Source organism: Durio zibethinus, chromosome 13, assembly GCF_047325235.1.
Source record: "Durio zibethinus cultivar Kanyao isolate XHJ-2024 chromosome 13, ASM4732523v1, whole genome shotgun sequence".
Taxonomy (NCBI): domain Eukaryota; kingdom Viridiplantae; phylum Streptophyta; class Magnoliopsida; order Malvales; family Malvaceae; genus Durio; species Durio zibethinus.
The window spans coordinates 472,126-491,280 of record NC_143174.1 but is presented as its reverse complement, the minus strand read 5'-3'; the positions used below and the strand labels follow the sequence as shown (position 1 = coordinate 491,280).

The window sequence follows — 19,155 nt, the reverse complement described above, 5'->3', positions numbered from 1 at the left end:
ATTCGATTGGCGCGAGGCGACCGTGGTTGACCTCACGCCTCAAACCTGTATAATGTACAAGAATCCAAATTTTCTTCTTTTTTGATGCTTAAAACTTGGGTGCAAAGTGTCTCCTGATAATTTAGCAATCCAGTTACATTAATGCAAAATAACAATATAGAAACATGCATGGCCAAGAAATAACATAAAAAGATTATATCATATGCTGCAACTAAAGTACTTCAATTTTACACGAAATGTGCAACCGTCTTTGCAAAATGTAAATCCATTTTGTATGCTATAACACCAGAATAATAGAAGCCTATTGTGAGATCAGAGGCGGATTAAAGAAAATAACTCAGCGGTAGTAGATGGATATCTGAGGAATGTCAATATCATTGTCTTCATCATCCTCACATGCCACCACCACATCTAAGTGGGATCGGTACGGAGGCAATTCTGCCTTGGCAACTTCCCGAGCCACATCCACCACCTTCTTATCCCATCGTTCTTTGTGTCTTGGGAACATGCTGTTGAAGAGCAGGCAACTTCCATAGGATAGGCTGTAAGCATTCAACCCCTTTTCTTTGAGCCACTGAATGAGTTCCCTCAGAGTGGGATTATCTCTCAAGATCCATCTGTCCCATACAGTCCAGCTCATGTCACGGTGCTTCAAGACCTTGGGCGGAACTGGCTCAGCCATAGAGAACAAAGGCAGTGCTAAGTTTGCAAATGTATTTCGATAGTCCTCCACTTTATGTGCTCCATCTAGAACCTTGTATAACTCAAGGCAAACAAGGCCTGTCGCCATAGCTGTGGAAGTGGCGATTGCTGGTATGATTCTTCCAGCAATAAACTTAGCTTTAAGCTTATCCACCTCGGGAATGCTATAGTTCCTTGCCCTCATGTTGGCAAGCCCAGCAATAAGATCCATGTGATGGTTTGTATCATCATCCTGCAACTCATGGAATTACATTAGCATCAATCACAGGTTGATTAAAGGCTCAACTGACACAAAAATACATTATTTGTAATGCGGTAAAGGAGCAAATAATCATTTAAAAGAACATCATTCTCCGAAGAAAGTTAAGCCTCAAAGCTAGTTTCCTACTAATTAGTCATATACCAAAACTTCTCACCAATCACAACCAGACAAGAAGCGTAACTCTAAAGACAGAGGCCAACTGTACCATAATAGCTACAACAAGTTTCTACAGATGAGATAATATATAATCCAGAATAAGGATAAGTGCAAAAAGATATGATTACAAGTAATCACAACACAGAAGACATGAGCAAACCTTTTCAAATTGAATTGGTTTCATCCTGAATCCTGATGGCAGATTGTTCCTGCAAAGCTCTAACTTGAACAGCAACTCATTAATAACAGCTGCATCATCCACAGAGGCCGTGGAAAGATTAGTAGCCTTCTCATCTGTCTCAATTTTCACACCTTCCTTTGGCAGAAAATCCGGTACTATTACTTTCTCAACTGCCTCAGCCAACATCTTAGAATTCTTGACCCGGTCAGGGACTGGTATAGCAAATGTTTCGGCTCTAAGTATAGATGCTGCCATAATAAAGTGGAGATGGCTAGGATCAGCAGCTGAAAACTGAAGTGGATGTGGGAATCGCTTTGGAGCAGACCAGAAGGGAGCCCCGGTACTGGTTGCGGCATCTTCAGGAAATGTAAATATTAACTGCTTCACCCGGTTAACAAAATAGTCTTCAAATCTGAGTACACCAGAAGCATCATGTCATTATCAAAAAAAATTATATTAGAAACTAATACAAATGAAGCATTTTCCTCAAACAAAGAATAACACCTTAGGCGAGCCCAGGTGACACAATCCTGGAATGTCTCACATTTTTCCCGGTCAAGGCACTCAAGGATGCGCTCCAAGTTATCCTTAGCCTGAGCATCAGCAGCATTTCTCATTGAAGTGGCATATTCAACCGGGTTCGACAGATAGGCATTAACTTCGGCAGGAGTTTTCTCAAGCAAGCCCTCAAACTCAGATCGAGCCCATGTCAAGCAGTGGTCAATATTATGTGGAAATGAGTGCACCGTGCACATGGGAGCTTGTTTCTCAGGTGGGTCTCTTGAAGCTCCATAGTTCTCAGTTAGGTGAGGAATCACCATCTGGGTGTTGCATTTAGCACCAAGAGTTCCTGATTCAAGAAGTGGTTTCTGGAAATATAAGCACCTCTGATCAACATACAGCCTAGCATTGACATTATCTAATGCATTAATGACCACTGTTAGGTTCTCCCAGAAAGCATCATTGAACACACACTCAGTTTCAGGACCCACACGATTTTGCAAAGCTTCAATTTTAAGCTGAGGATTTATGGATGCAGCAGCAGAAGCAGCAACAGTTGATTTGGCATGCCCAATATTCCAATCACGGAACAAAAACTGCCTGCTGAGGTTGCTCTTCTCAATTACATCATCATCAGTGATTGTTAGCTTGCCCTGACTACCACAGGAAACACCCATCAATGCTACATTTTTAAGGAACTCACAACCTAGGGCGCCAGATCCAACTATAAACACTTTTGCATCCTCCAGCTTCTTCTGAAGCTTGGAGCCAAACACTGATATTTGTGCATCATAACGGCTATTCAATGGTTTAAAATCACTGGGGTCCACGGGTTCAGCAGGAAGTGACTCCACCGAGTCAAAATAGAAGAACTGTTGAAAACAAAGTGATCTAAGGTTAATTTTCCACTAAAAATGGATTCGAAAAGCAGGCAGTAGTATATATCAGCTGTGAAAATATCACAAATTAGATAAGTTGAACCAAACTGCCCCAGATTAATTTCCTGAGGAAAGTAATTGTGCTGAAAAGGTGCCAACACGCCCTCTACTTAACAAAACCAAAACTGCCTAGTCTAGCAGATTAATGTTAAGAGGTGCCTAAAACTTCAAACTAGGTTCATCAATTTGCCATTATTTAGAGATCCGACCTAGCTTAACTAACAGGTCAGAGACCAGCATCAAGTTCGGAAGGGCCTTCCAGGTTGGGGCCCACGTAACACTCGAATAGAGAGGTAATGTAGGGCAGTCGGGAATGTACCGAAGAAGAAGCTCCTTAATAGAAGGTTTAGTCTCTTCGACCAGAGCCGCCAGTTGTGACTCATCCTGGCTATGTGATATAATAGACTGTTAAGTGCTCCTTCTCACTTTCTTCACATAGACTTCTCATTGGAATTCAACTAAAAAAATCAGAGTCGAAATAGCAACTAAGTCTGCCAAACAGACAGGATACTAAGATTCCCATCCACACAAAGCTTGTTATCGTTCCTTTTTTGCTATCTAATGATAATTCTAGATTTCTTCTAGTTTTCATGATTCAGGATAAAGTCCTAATAGCATAAGCAAGAAGGTGTAAACTAATCATGCATGTGCATCCATACATGCATGCATGTGCATCCATACATGCATGTCTAGAGAGATAGTCAGACAAACATGCACAAGACAAACATGCACATACAACAATGAGACAAACATACAAACATATGACAGAGAGAGTGGTTACAGCCAACCTGAAAAAGAGGATGAAATTTTCCAGAACATGCTTTGACAACCTCTTGTCCCACAATTCCTCCAAACATGGCAGCCATGGGATTCAGTACTGCCCTGGCACCAAAGGCAAAGTGCTTCAGTAGTTTTGGGTTAATATCTTCCACTTTTCCCTCTCCAAGGCACTCATTGATGTTAGCAGCAATAGATGTGAGCTTCTGGGCATCCTCTTCTGATCCAGCAACAGGGAAGGAGCCGAATTCAGAAATAAACTTATCCAGTGCTTGAAATGCTATGTGCAGAAGAGGTGGGCGGTCAAACTTTGAGAAATCACTCAGAAGAAAATCACCCGGATCTTTAATAGCTTCTCTCAATTGCTTGAAATTCAAAACCTTGGACTGTTTCACCTGTGTGACAATGCCACCTTTCATATACGTACCAAAATTTGTTGTGTCCTCCTCAAGAGTAAATGAGTATGGCCTTGCACTTTTAATCTTCCGTGGCTTTCCATCATTGAGTTCTGTCATTCCCTGAACTTCAGAGAATATCACAAGATCCCCATCCTGAAACTCGAGCCTTTCATCATCAACACATGATACTAGGGCAGGGTAGTCGTTGCTGATGGATGCAATTATACCCGTGTGTGGTTCTTCTCCATCAACATCAAAAACAGTAAACTCAGGACCAAAGTCACAGAAGACAGAACCAAAAAGGCCTCTTACTTCAGCCTTGATGAAGGAAATGGAAGGCCGATGATTATGGCAGTAGTCATTAAACTCAAGGGCTTTTGCAAGACTTATATCAGTGAATACAACAGCCTGCACCCGTTAGAAAATAACCAAAAGAATACAAGATGACATAAGCAAAATACATAAGACAATAGAGAACACGGAGGGGGCTATGAACATCAAGCCTAGATTTTAGTAGTTAATTTTATTCTTCGAAGTGTCCAAATTCCCTAGTCTCTAGTCTACGAGCAAATCTAGTAAAACAAATTGTTGTCAAATTACTTTTTTATACCCAACACTAGAATTCAATGCTAACAAAGAAAAATCACAGAAGACTAAAATTAGTAACTAGGACATAGGCAAAGAACTAGATCAATCAATGAGTAACTTGAAGTTAAGGAAATACCTGGAAATCAGAAAGTTGCTCTTTGGTCAACATTGTTGTTAATGTCGAAATGACGACAGCATTGTTTAGCTCCTGCAACTTCTGAACAGAAGCAAGTGCCCTGTTCTTACCAACATCATTCTCAGAGAAAACAAAATTACTCGACAAATCCCACAACTCCACCACTCCTTCATCATGCAAGGTCACAGACTTGACACCAGCAAGAATGAGATTCTTTGCTGCAGAAACCAAAAATGACATTGAAGCAAGCAAAAATTGGCAATCATAAACTTTTTATACATTAACTTAATAATTCAATTTCTTTGTTCATAATTAGATGGACACATGGCAAGCATATAAAGTTGGTTATGTAGTTATTAAACTCCACAGTCAATGTATAAGCTAATAAACCATAACAATTAATACAATTGTTTACTACATATGACAAAACAAGAAAGTTTTGAACTGAATTCACAGATATTGAGGATTTTTCCCTAAGATCTCAGAACGCTAGTAAAAACAGCATTGAACTGATCGTCGACCAATGACTCTATAATTAACTTTAAACAACAATAACACAAAGAACAATGCTGCATTAATGCAATTAAAACCTAAAGTCACAGTCATCATGCAGCTCAAAAGCACATTGTTAAAAAACGCCAACAAAGAAAACATCAACACAACAGAGTCAATTGATATTTCAAAACAACAAGAAATAGATTCATTTTCGAAAACACAAGAAAAACAGCAAAATTAAAGAAAGTAGAAAACCAATACCAATTTCAGCACCGAGGCCCTGCATCCCAGAGATGAGGATATTGGAGGCAAAAAGCCGCCGCATAGTCTCGCGGCCATACAAGGCAAGCTGCCGGCTGTGCAGATCCTCATCTATATCATTGTGATTTGCATCGCCGGGAGCCATGATCGGTGGCTCGACCACGCAACTACTAGTGTGGTTACTGCTATTGTTCCCTGTGGTTAAGGTGTTGTTATTAGCCGTCGAATCAGGGGCCGCAGTGTCACAGGGGCAATGCTTCTTGATCGGCGATGTGACAGAAACGTCGTTTATGTTGTTGCTGTTATTGTTGTTTTCACTCACTCCTACAACCTCTCCTTCACCTGCTCTCTTTCTAGGAAGCATATAGTGCAGTAAACTGCCCAAAATACCACAAAACCCCACAAAAGTTACAGCCAATGCCACAAATGTACACAATTTCTTATCACCCATCCCAAACATTTCATTTCAAGCAAAAACCCAACAAAGATCGGTAAATCCTAACCCTAATCTTACCATGACTATTCTTTTATTCTTATTTAAGCAATTAAAAAAATGAAAATTTGAAAAAATAAAACGTACCGATTAGGACTCTGATTAAGAAGAGGAAAGTATCCGGGGTAGATGTAAGCGATGAAAATTGTTTTCCAGAGGTTTATCGTTCAAGTTTTTTGCGAGGAAGTGAGAATGGGAAGCTTTGGGGGGTTGATATAAGGTGAATGAGAGAAGGGCATTTATGGATTTGCCTACAAAAAAAAAAAGGATTTTCTCGCTTGGGGTTTTGGGTCTGTGCCGTGTGCGAGTGCGGGCAACCATTTCTCTCTCTCTCTCTCGCTCCATCTTTTGAGAGAGGACGATAAATTTGCTTAGATGAAATTACGTGGGGCCGCATAAGGAAACCAACGGTAAATGATTGAATGCAATATCGAGGAACATCTATGAATAGATAGATTTGTGAAAAATTTTATTTATATTTATTTTTAAAATTTATTTATATATTCATTTCACATTTGAATTGTAAATAAATGGAAGTTTAACAAACGGTTAATAAATATATTCTGTCTTTATTAATTTATATTTGTTATTTTATTTAACAAATAACTATAAATAATATTTTAAATTAAATAAATGATCATAGACATAACAAATTTTGTTTATATATTTTATTTCCTACACCCTAGCTTTAAGCGTCACCTGCATCCTCCACATAAGTTTTGCACAATGGGTGAATAATGAAGGAATGGTTGTAAGCATTTTGGTGTGTACCAAGTGCCTGATGCTAACCCTATTCAAACTTCATAGTCCTGTAAGTGAGAGGAAATTTACCATTGACTATAGCTTTTTAAAAATAAAACATATTGTCAGTTTATCGCTTTTCAGTTCAATATCTTCTGCATTTATTGCCGAAAAATTACCTTGAATTAGTTCTAAAAGAAAAAGTCTTTAAAAAAAAAAAACCATTGTTGGTTGCGTGAGGATTATGCTATGGGACATCATTTAGGCCTCAAACACATCAATAATTGACAAAAAAAAAATCATTGTCGGTTTCTGTTATCCTTTATTTATTTATTTATTGTTATTATAATATATTATGTTAGGAGGTTGAGTTTAGTGATGGCTTAGGCTTTTAATATTGGTTATAAAGGCTGTTAATGGTGGTTTTGGCCTTTTGGGGCTGAGTTTACTTAATCATCAATTACAGTGGATGTCTGTAGATTAATTTTATTTAAATTAAAACATAAAATGGTATTTTTTATAATGTAAAATTTTAGTATAGATTTTGCCCAAATATTCTTTCATTGAATTACTGATTCTTTCATTGAATTTTAGTATAATGTGAATTGACTCAGACTTCGTAAAAAGATATTTGCCCAAATATTCACATTACATGTAAGTGTTTTTTGGGCTAAGGCTGAGGGAAAGTAGCCACAGAGAATTTTGGGGTCCGTAAGTTTGTACTCCAAAGCACCCAAATAGTCCAAAAACTGCAACCATTCCAAAGCAAAAAAACCAGACATCTTTCATGGGCGAGTCTGGTGCATTGCATGCTAGGAGCTAGTGCTTTCATTTTTTTACTTTTGTTTTATTTCTCTGGCTAAAGATGCTTTTGGTTTTCTAATCGCTCGTAAGAAGAATTTTGGTCTTCCTTTTTATGTCATGGAAGGAAGGAACCTTATTCTATCCTTCTGTAATCTTTTCTTGGTGAGGATGCTTTGGAACCGTTAAATTAATTCCACGAAAGAAATCGAGAATGGAGGGAAAAGTATATTCAAGAAAGTCTTAAAATTGCAATAGCCCGTTACAAATAAGGGTTGAAATTGCTGTCTGATCTTTGGTTGGGCTACATCCTATCTTATGAAACACGTGAGAATGTGAGGGTTTGATCTTATATCTCAACTCGTTGCATGTTGTTCAAGGGCCAGGCCCAGAATCGAGAGATAAGGGGTAAGAAGGGACAGTTGGCTTTTATAAGCCGAACTGGTAAGACATGGCAATGTTAAGAGGCAAATTTCAAATTTTAACCAAAAATAGGAAAATTTTGTCATTATGAATATTTAAGGGAGTGCAAGTTAATTTCATAAAACACTCGCATTGGCTAATTGCATTTCCCAGCAAGAATCCAATCGTCCCAACTCCCAACCTTTATTTTCTCCGTTTTCCTGCTGAGACACCAGATCTCTCCATATCACTCTGGCCTTCCTTTACCTTCCTATGATTTATTTCCCATCTCAAAGCTCGTTAACTAATTCAAATTGAGATTTGAAAGCTTTCTTTTGATTCAAACTTCGCTTTATCTTTTTCTGGACAATTGGCTTAGTTAAGTTTTCCGTGGCCACTGCCTATTTGCCTTGGAAGCAAAATTTAAAGCTGAGTTTTACCAAGTCGAAAACGTGCGATCTTTCATGGCATCTTCAAGCAAAGCCAATTTAACTGAAGAAGAAGATGATGAAGAAGAGGAAGTATGTCTTTCACAGCTTCATTTTTGCTTTAACTCTTTTAGATTTCCAAGTTTCCATTAGCTAGAAAATTCGAAAACAATTTGAATTCCTTTTGATTTTTTTTGTTGGAAAAGTAAAGTCTATTTGATATTGCTGCAGTTTGAACACTTCGATGATTTCACTTTGGCTTCTTCGTGGGAAAGGTGTTTAATAATATAACAATTTCAATACTACATATTACATATTTATTCCTTTTTTTTACTTTTTAAATCTGATATTACTAATTTTTGCGAATTTTTAGGTTCATATCTGAAATAGAGGCTACTTGTCGGCAGTGGTTAGCTGATGGTCCAAAGAATTTGCTGGTACGCCTGCTTTGATTTCAGTAAACTTGTTTCATTCAACTCCTGTTATTCAAAATGTTTATAATTTCTGCTATTTAGCTTTTTTAGATAAGAAAAATAAGGATGCAGGTTAAGATTATATTTCCTAGCCCATGATCACATTTAATGAAAGCAGATTTCCTTTCCAATTTTGTTGTAGGAAAAGGGAGCAGTTCATTTGGATTCCTCTAATAACATATATAAGGTTAAATCCGCGTTGAAAAATGCTGCGAAAATTTATTCCATGGAGTACTACTTTGAAATCAATAATAATGGTACTTTTGGAAGAAAAAAACTTTTATCCCTTGGTCCTTTACCTAGCATGGTTTGAACTTATGTTTCTTGACTTGAGTTTTTTATTGGCACAGGCAAAATTGCCGACTGGAATTGCACTTTGCATGATCTGCAGATTTGCTTTGGAGTAAAAGAATTCTTGGTATGCTCAGCATCTCATGCCATCCCTTCCTTTTCTTTCAATAGTCTTGTTGATAATAGTAGACTGCTGTTTGTATAGTATTATCTGATGCTTTCATTACCTTTGCATCTAATGTGTGCCATAAACAGGTGATTTCACCTCAAAGTGGCAGTGGTGTGGTACTCGATGCGCCAGAGGCTAGCAAGCTTTTAAGTTCAGTTGCAATTGCTTTGTCAAATTGTTCAAGGTGGGTTTCTGACTAAAAAGTGGTACCATCTGAAGTATTATGGCACATAAGCCTCGTTGGTCTTCTGTTTTTAACATAGCAACGTGTGGTATTATTAATCGTTAAAAGACTGTTTTAATACTTTGGTTTATTTTTGCCCATAAATGTTGTCAGAAGAGCAGTTATTTCATGTTAGCTTTGTGTTAGTTTTATTACTCAAATTTGTACCCTAGGTTTATCTGTTGCATTAAATATTACTAATAACTTTGAATATGAAATTTTTATATACATTTTGGTGCTGCAGTTTGTGGCCAGCATTTGTGCCAGTCCATGACCCTTCAAGAAAAGCATTTATTGGAATCCAAAACATGGGAACAGTTTTTACCAGAAGGTTTGAGGCTGATCGTATTGGTAGCCAGGTTCCCATAAAGTTCATGCATCTGGAAGGATTGTATGAGTTGTTTGTTTCTAAGTTTGTAAGTTCCCTCATTATTTATTAAAAACCTGCACATTTTTCCAAGATCACAAACTATAGTATTTGTTTGATTTTTAATGTTTAACACGGGTCTGTTATTATTACTATGAGATGACATTAGATCTTAACTAGCATTTTGCTATTTTCCATGTTAATTATCTCCATTAATAAAGCTGAAATTTAGTTTAGTCATTAGTGTTGTTTATGATCGTGCTGCTCAAATTATCTTTTCCTCTTGTCTGTGCAATAGTGTTTACATCAGAATTTGTAATGTTTTGCATCCACATTGATGTTATGCTCTTATCTTTATGTAGTGAATACTAACTGGTTATCTATTTCTGAAGGCTTACTCCACATTGGACCATTCAATGCATATTTTCAAAGTACATCTTATAATGAAACTCACCTATCGAACCCTTCCCAATGACGACAACGACAATGATATCCCAGAAGCTGATGCTGAAAATGCAGAATCTGAAGCATTGGCAGGCAGTGATAATCGCAATAGGAAGCATTGGGATGATGATTGCCCTTGGAGTGAGTGGTATTCTGCAGAAGATCCAGTAAAGGGTAAGCTTATGTTAGTGATACTCATTTTTCTTTATTCAGAGGAGGAAGGTGGAAAATTGTGCCTCCTAGATGACTTGCAATGTTTCTGAGCTGATGCAAGCTCTGAGGGACTGCTTTTATGAATTGCCGGTGGACACTGGTTTGATGGATTCAATGCATGTAGGATTTGATTTAGTGACCACTTGGTCACAAAAGGTGGTTGAAAGCTCCTTGGAAATGGCTGAAATGGAAAATGCTTCACCCCATGAAGCTGAGAAGTGGATTCTAACTCCAAATTTGTCCCCAAATCTGTAAGGAATTTGTGCATGGTTTCTATGTTATTGTGAAATTAAGATTGATCCTTCTTCAAATTTGACTACCTTCTAATTTTTATGGTCCCTTTGAATCGTTAGTTTCTTAATATCTTCGTCAAGCGATTCATCTGATTATTTTATTTTTTGAATAAAGTGATAGTTCAAAAGGAGACAGAATTGGATTTGCTTCCCAAATGCAGCTTTTGGTTAATGCACTGGCTATGTCATTTGAAGCTCAATTTATGGAGGATTTCGTGTCAGGTCTCAATAGCTTTATCTTCATCTTGGAATATATATTATGCTGCAGATGTGTTGAAGTTACCTGGAAATTTTGTTTTAAATTGTGTAAATTTCTTCTAACGCATGCATTTATTTTCTAGCAGTTGAAAATCCTGGTTCAGACAATTTAAAGTCCTCTATGGTTATACCGCCACCTACAGTCCTTGACTGCGTGCTTAAAGATCTTTTCCATGAGGGTACTTTTTTCCTTTTTACTAAGCATTTTGATGTATCATACGATGAAGAATCTGTTGCATGCTTTATCTCTCTCTCTCTCTCTCTCTCTCTCTCTCTCTCTCTCTCTCTCTCTCTCTCTCTCTATGCTTATTTAAAGTCTACGATGTTTACTGCTGTGGCTTAAGTTACCTTTTCCATCTTGGTATCTTTTGCTAGAATTTGACCAAAAATAAAAAAAAAGAAAAAAGAAAAATGCTCTCTTTGCTCATGACTCATGATTAGGTAATGATAAGTTGGTGAGGCTATGGTAGACATGGTTGGCTTGGCTTACATGCTTAAGCAGTTTCTTATTCAAAATATTTTTCATTGAGTTTTAGGTCTTATTATCTAACTTTACATCTTGCTATGAGTATTAATTCTCTGTCTTGACATGACTTCTCAAGGGAGAACAGTTTGTTTAAAGTTCACTTGTTTCTTTCTAATTTTACATAACAGGTCTCCAATTTCCTGATTTTGCTAAAGGCAAACATAATAGTTCTCAAGCTATTAAAGGCGCACCTGTTGATTCTCTTTTTTCACAGTTCTGTTTACACTCATTATGGTTTGGCAATTGTAACATACGTGGTAGGTGTGAAAATCATGCATGATAAATTGTCTTGAAAGCAAAATATCTGTATTTGACTTTGTAACATTTTCCTTGACTAAGCGTTGATTATTTTTCTTGTGTGTTTAGCCATTGCTGTGCTCTGGATCGAATTTGTTCGAGAAATTCGTTGGTGTTGGGAAGAGTCACAGCCGTTGCCTAAAATGCCAGCCAATGGTTCAATTGACCTAGCAACTTGTTTAATCAACCAGAAACTGCAAATGGTAATAAAATCTAATGATCATTGTTGGACAGCTTTTGTCAAGTGAAGTCAGTTAATATTGGTGGAAATATAGGGCTTTTAAAGGAACTGACCTTCCTATAATGCATCGAGCTTTTATTATTGACTTCCTTTCTCTTACATTCTTTTATACTGTTAATTTTAAGACTTAGAATTTTCTCATAGTCTAGTATCTTGTGCCCTTAATTCAGTTTATTCAAGTTTGAGGGGAAAATGAAGAAAATATAGATGTATTTGTCATGCACTTATTTCATGAAACCCATAGCAAATTTCTGAATTATCTTTGCTGCTCTAACTTATCTGCTGGCTTTCTATTACAAACCCTTTAGGTCAAACGTGTGTTTGTTGTAAAATGGTTCTCTAAATCTTGAGAGCCTTCAATTACATTGAATGGATGCATGCTATATTGTGATTTATAAAACTTTAGTGCAGACTAAGCTTAGACCTATAGAAAATGAGCTTGCTGCATTACGTCATCAATGGCTTGTACGATCCTTTTTTGCCTATAGTTTTCTTCTTGAAGTAGGGACTTTTTGCTGAAGCATCTTATCCTTTTTATGTAGTTAGTTGTTTAATATTTTCACTTTTTCTTTTTCCTTAAAGCAATATGATGACCACTAAATTATTTCACTTTGTCCTTTTGTTCATCAGCTTGCAATATGCATTGAGAAGAAGCGTGAACTGAATGAAGAATTTCAAGACTGTATTGGAAGTAATGATGCTGAGTTTGCACATATGGAGGTAGCAAGCACCATTTGTCTTCTCTTTTCCTTCACCGTTTCTAGTGCTTATTGTATTTGATAGTAAGGCGTGGTGGAAAACAAGAAAAAGGGGGTAGCCCTTATTCTTCTCCTGCTTTCAACCTTCTCTCTTTCTTGCTACATCTATTCCACTTTTCCCTTCCGGACCTAGTTCATCATATTTGTCTTTGGCTTGAAGTTTTCATTTGACGGAAAATGCAGGAAGACATTCAAGTTGGAGAGTCGACTAGCTTTCATGCTCAGAGTCAAGGCTTTGATGGGAAACATGACAGGTGAACTAAGCAAGTGAGAGTTCTTTGGTTTCTTCATAAGAATTTGCTGTCCTTAATGGCTTTGCCAAATCCTTTTGTTCTCTGCTTTTGCTTTAGCTACATTATTTCAGAGACATTAATCATTATTTGGCCACTAGTGGATCCATTTTAATTTATCCTTATGATGACACTGATGCATTCATTCTCTGCCCTCAGAGTTAGTAAGATTGAGATACTTTTGCTTATAAGCCATAAAAGAATGCTTTGAAGTTTGGATGATTGAATAAGAAAAAGTGCTTCTACTGTCATCTATAGATGCAAATTACATAGATACAAAGTAGTTGGCTTTGTTGTCCTGATAGTTGCAAAAGACTGAATGAGCGGGTTAGTCAAGATGATATCAATGATAAATCTATGTGCCTTGTTGCCTGACTAGGTGGTCCATTTTGCAATAAGTGATGTATGAGATGCTGGCTATGCTTTAATTCAACTTGGTCAGTTATGTTTACTCCAGCATATATGTAAGGTGGGATCATTCCATGACTAGAATTCCTGAGTTGGAAGGTTCATTTTGATGTATTTAGTAATATTTTTCCACATCACAGTAATTAGTAAGTTATTATAATTCTTTAAGGATTCAATGAAATAGAGATGAGAGAACAAATTTGTCAATTCATAAATAAGGTCTGAACTTGCACTGCACTGTCCAATAGGTTGTGCATCCTTTACTTGGACTAGAATTGTAATAAAAATATGATAAGAACCTTTTGGTTTTTTGCAGTCCCTTGACTCCAGAAGGTTTTAATGAATCTAAAACAGTTTTATCAAAGTTTAGTACAAATTCTCAAGATGCGCATTCTGCTGATAAAAGTCCTTCAGATTCTATTAGGAGAGGCTCAGCTGGTCCTGTAGGGTCTATGAAGCTTCTGAAATCGTGTCAGAGCTTGCATGCTCCATTTACACAGGTTTCTCTTATATCTCTGTGTTGTTCATTGTTTATTTTTCACTAAATAATCTCCTACAAGTATGTTTAAAATAGCAGTTGTCTTTTTCCTTGAATCATTGTAGAATGCACCACTCATGACAGAAGACATGCATGAAGAACGACTCCGTGCTGTTGAGGCCTTTGGTGATTCATTTGTAAGCCTAAATTTCTTTAGAAATCTTTTGTTTATGAATGTCAATTTTTTCTTTTTTGTTGCATCCGACTAGCCATTAATCTTAAACATGTCACCTGGGAGTCCTATGTTTTAAACATGGAATTAGTCAAGGTAGCCACCTGATTTCTATCACCTCTTAATTGTTTCTTAGGATTCAGTCAGTGGTAGAACAGTTTAGACTTAGTTGTATTATGACCATTAAACATATACTTGAATTAACTGGAAGGAGATGTTGGTATTTTGCTTGACAAAGTACCAGGTTGAGCATCTAAATTGGTTTTGGTACGGATAATTTATGTCCTGTCTTCCCTCTACTTTTTTCCAACATTTTAGTTCTCTCAAGCCAAAGTAAGATTCAATGTGCCTTAAGCATTTTAATGTTATACATCTCTTTAACAATCAAAAACACAAAACTGAAACTAGCCGCTTCTTTTAGTTTACTGTTTAGCTCTGTCACCAATGAATTAATGGAGTTGATTTCATTGTGCTAAATAATTAAAATTTACAAGTTGCCTTTCTTTTGCAACACTCCATCTAGCAATTCAATATCATAATTCCTTCATTATACAGTGGCTAATGGATGTTTGCTTGTTACTTTGTTTTTATATGGCTATCTGAATCATGAATTGTGTCTAATTTGCTGGTCACAGTTTGCAATATATTAACCTTTGTACATATATCTTTCGATATCTCATCTATCATGATTATAAAAAGGGTTATTGGATTTTTTTTATTTCATGTTGTCTTGATTCTTGAACAACTTTAATTATTTAGTAGCTCAGGAAGATGTTTACTGTTTCATTACAGAACTTTTCTGCACAGTTGGAGAGAGAAACATTATCTTCAGGTAATAACTATATTAAGCGTTCTTCCTCTTAAGTGTAGATTTTGTTATATTATTTTGTAAGTCATGAGATATTGCCAGTGGCAGATATAATTTTAAGAGATTACTAAATTCATTTTATATGGAACCATGCCTTTGATGTTGAATTGGGAAACTAAACATGAACAAAGTTTTTCAACATGCACATCTTGTCCTGTTGGGGATTAGTTATGGAGCTATACAAACTGTTGAATAGTTGGCACATAGACTATCTCCCTCTGCATTTAGAAATCTTTAGAGATGCTGTTTGTGGCTAGAACTTTCCTGTGCAGAATTTTAATCCCAGTTCAACAGTTCTGAAATTCAATGAATCTGATCTAAGCAATTATGTAATCTTTGTTGCATTCTGCATGAATGGAATTGCGTGTTTCAACTTTCTGTCTGGGAAGAGTATGTTGAATTACTATAGCTACCTCTACATAGCAGTGACACATTGCATGTAGGCACTCACTTTGGAAACAGATAAGGGGGAGGTGATTCTAAATTGCCCTCCCAATTAAGGTAAAATTGTTGGTGTATGAGTGCAAATAGGACAGAGACAATAATGTCCAGGTTTGTATGACATCAGATGTTAAATTGTCTCTTCCTTCTGTGTTTCACCTTCTTTTGTCATAAGTTTGATGCTCAAAGTCTCAAATATGTGCTCAGTTAAGTCTGTTTTATGCTTTGTTGCACATCTTTACTGATAACTCTTCTAATTTTGAAATAGACATGGCAGCCTTTAAAGCTGCAAACCCAGATGCTGTTTTTGAAGATTTTATCCGGTGGCACTCACCTGGCGATTGGGAGAATGATGGAAGCGAAGCAAATTGTCTGTCCAAAAGTCTTGCAGAGGGTATTAAGGATGACTGGCCTCCCCGAGGACGACTTTCACAGCGGATGTCTGGAGACGGGAACTTGTGGCGAAAGATTTGGAATGATGCTCCTATTTTGCCAGCTTATGATCAGAAACCACTGCTGGATCCAAACAGAGAAGGAGAGAAGGTCAGTTTGGACTGTGGAAGAATGAACCTTTTTTACATTTTGATTTCTGCTTATAATACTATTGTGTAATATTTCTTCCTCCCCCCCCCCCCAAACAACAATCTTTTTCCTTTCCCCCCCTTGGTTTATTTGACCTAAAAGATACTCAAGATTGGATCTGATAGAAAGATAGCATATGACTTCACTCGTTGCAGAGAAGCCTTCTTCATGTATATCCTGGACTTCTGGTTTTGTAAGAGTTTGAAATATCTTTTTAGCCAACATAATCTTCTAGGGCAAGATTATTAATCTCAAAATGCCACAGTTTATGCTGATTTTGAGAATTTATCTTTAGCTTGTTTCATTATTCCTGACTTTGATGATGGGAGACTGCTTATTTACTCCCAAGGTGGTTTGTGATGGTGATGTTTCCAGAGGCAAATGCTTCCCTTAGTGCCCAATTTAATTAATTTACAGGCAAAAGAAGTCCAAAAGTGACATCCGCATACTTGGGTTGTACCTATATATAAATATATGTATACATTTGAAACCTGAAGGTTGACTTCTCCTCTAGATTAAACAAGACAAATGCCCTAGTACCAATGCATCATTCTGGGCCTGTCTTCAGTGATCTCAAATGAAGACTCAACTGGCAAAAGCATAGGCTTATTACCTGACGTGATAGGCTACTTGGAAACAATTTCATGCTTGACTTCTGATTATATGCTAAGCTAAGATTTGGACTTGAAACTTTGCTCAAACCTCGTAGCTTGGTTATAACTGTTCTTCTCTATTTCTTTGATGCATTAAGCTTGATCCTTCCTGGCTTCTTAAACTCTACAGATCCTTCATTACCTGGAAACTGTACGACCCCATCAGTTGCTTGAGCAAATGGTTTGTACTGCCTTCAGAGCCTCAGCTGACACTCTAAACCAGACAAATTTTGGAAGTTTGAAGCTGATGACCACTAAAATGGACCAACTCTACCTTACTATGGCATCTACATTAAGGCCTTTGCAAGGTATTGTTCATCATTCTTGCAAATTTTCACTTCTTCGAAATTGAGGTCATTGAAATTTCAAGCTCTTGTGTATGTTCCAGTGAAGCCATTATCTGAAAACAGTGAGACAATTGAAGACCTCAGACGGCTTTGTGTTGTCTTAGAACATGTTGAGAAGTTATTAACACTCGCAGCTTCCCTTCATCGTAAATTTCTACAAGCACCTAGCATCTATGAAGCTATTTTCAGTGACTACTACAACTTTTACCTACAAACCACGGGAATGGGCTCAGCAGATGTAGATGTTCAGAAGGTAAATAGCCTCCATGCAATGAATCTCCTCACTTATAGCATTCTGGCAGATTAATCCCTCTTTTTTCATGGGTATTAGTGAATCACTGCAGCAGTTCACTGTTTCAGTCGACCATTCCTTTGAAAAGTCCATTTGATTTCAGGTTGTGACTTATGACTAATATCAAAATAAAAAATATAAGCTCACAAGTATTGCATTTTACTGTTCAATATTGTTTGAGATTGGTATGTAAACTTGAATTTAGATTTAATTTGATTTTTTCTAATCAAAACGTTTGCGCATCCCTTGAAATTTCCCTGCAATTGTCTTGAGTTTACAATATATGCGAACATTATTGTTGCTTAGGATTTTAACATGAAGCTGCAACTAAGGCTGAAAGAGAGACAAGTTGTGTCAAATATGTTTACGCCTCCCGTTGCTAATCAGTCGTGGAGAAAAGTTTTAAGCATGGGAAATGTTCTTAACGGCCATGAACCGATCCTCAGGGAGATCATCTTTTCCAAGCGTGACAGCACCAGTGGCAGTCACTATGCAGTCAGCAGTCCCGGGGGTTATCAACAGGAAATAGAAACATATCGGATGTATATATGTGGAACCTCAAATGATCTCCGGGTAGCACTTTCTGTCACCTCATATGATTAATTTCTTTAAAATAATGTTGTATAAATGATTTGTTGTTGTATTGATGGGTCTATTTCCACCCTTTAGAATTTTAGCAATTGATTGCCACTGCCATAGGACATTGCCTGGCAAACCAATTCTTTTGCATTTTATAGACAGTGCATCTCTAGATGAAGTAGTTTTGTTTTCTTTTTCTTTTTCTTTTTTTCTTTTCTGTTTTTATTGTAGAGTATAGTTCGTTCTTTCATAATGAGCCTCTGGCAGAAGTTAAGGATGGTTACTTTTGTTTTAATCAGGATTTTGTTGGAATATAGATCACATGTGAGTAACGAATTTTACATCATTAAAAAATCTGAATGAGATATCTTATATATGTATGAAAGACTTAAAAACCTAACAGCTTAAGCTTTTGGGCTCAAGTAGTGTTCAATATGTATGTATGGGCTATCTGGTGTATTCTTATAGGCTCCAAGTGTGATTTATCTCCCTTACAACTAGTATCAGTTAAGATTACGAGTTCGAGTTCTAGTGGTATTGCTAGACAGGGAACGTCAATATTTAAAATGTTCGATTTAGATATAGCGAGTATATGATAATATTCAAATATGGCACATCAAAGTGGGTGATATGTTGAATCAACTTGGAGCGTAAGCTTGAGAGAGTACGGAGACAACTTAAGTGGCAAAGTTGAAGGTTGAGTGCTGTGACTTAGCCCCAAAGTGTACTAATGATGTGAGGTTGTCTGGTCCAAAGAAGATGTTGATAGGACTTAGCGCATTAAAAATATGAGATTGCCTGACCCAAAGGAGATGTTGATAGGATTTACTCGCATATGTTGAGTCAACCTGGAGTATAAGTTAGAGGGAGCATTGAGACAATCTAAGTGGCAGGGTTGAAGGTTGGGTGCTATGATCTGGCCCAAAAGCGTCCTAAAGATGTGAGGTTGCTTGATCCAAATGAGGTGTTGATAAGATTTAGCACACTAGAGATGTAAAGTTGCCTAACCTAAAGGAGGTGTTGATAGAATTTACTCGCACAAAAGGGCTGAGGTGGGATTTAATCAAAACTCACAAGGGAGTGAGAAAAAGTATTGGGATATGGTTCACACGTGTGAGATGTTTTATATATGCATGAAGGACTCAAAAACCTAACAGCTTAAGCTTTTAGGC

At 37.0% G+C, this 19,155-nt stretch overlaps 2 protein-coding genes across 5 annotated transcripts; one reads left to right on the top strand and one right to left on the bottom strand.

Annotated features, from left to right (window-relative positions):
* Positions 1–180: 180 nt before the first annotated feature.
* LOC111303501 (ubiquitin-activating enzyme E1 1-like) lies at positions 181–6,231 on the bottom strand. Of its 2 annotated transcripts, XM_022899813.2 has the most exons (7): positions 5,976–6,231; positions 5,396–5,772; positions 4,640–4,857; positions 3,529–4,323; positions 1,806–2,674; positions 1,281–1,713; positions 181–934 (listed from the first exon to the last, which is right to left on the bottom strand). In XM_022899813.2, exons 2-7 carry the CDS (start codon positions 5,757–5,759, stop codon positions 338–340), a joined length of 3,276 nt encoding a protein of 1,091 aa, XP_022755548.1. In that variant the 5' UTR covers positions 5,760–5,772; positions 5,976–6,231; the 3' UTR covers positions 181–337. The 2 variants fall into 2 exon arrangements, with proteins under 2 accessions (XP_022755548.1, XP_022755550.2); XM_022899815.2 differs by having other exon boundaries at positions 5,396–6,071.
* Positions 6,232–8,019: 1,788 nt separating this feature from the next.
* Positions 8,020–18,187, top strand: LOC111303499 (Rab3 GTPase-activating protein catalytic protein). Of its 3 annotated transcripts, XR_016326921.1 has the most exons (23): positions 8,020–8,353; positions 8,492–8,535; positions 8,634–8,697; positions 8,876–8,990; positions 9,084–9,151; positions 9,280–9,377; positions 9,661–9,832; positions 10,176–10,401; positions 10,565–10,691; positions 10,849–10,955; positions 11,078–11,170; positions 11,646–11,774; positions 11,884–12,017; positions 12,686–12,775; positions 12,997–13,067; positions 13,828–14,011; positions 14,115–14,186; positions 15,014–15,053; positions 15,799–16,073; positions 16,896–17,073; positions 17,154–17,365; positions 17,444–17,507; positions 17,711–18,187. XR_016326921.1 is itself a non-coding variant. In XM_022899808.2 (22 exons), the coding sequence occupies exons 1-22, from the start codon at positions 8,297–8,299 to the stop codon at positions 18,005–18,007; spliced, it is 2,853 nt and encodes a 950-aa protein (XP_022755543.2). In that variant the 5' UTR covers positions 8,020–8,296; the 3' UTR covers positions 18,008–18,187. The 3 variants fall into 3 exon arrangements, 2 of the variants coding, with proteins under 2 accessions (XP_022755543.2, XP_089598635.1); XM_022899808.2 differs by lacking the exon at positions 17,444–17,507; XM_089742509.1 differs by lacking the exons at positions 11,646–11,774; positions 17,444–17,507.
* Positions 18,188–19,155: the final 968 nt, after the last annotated feature.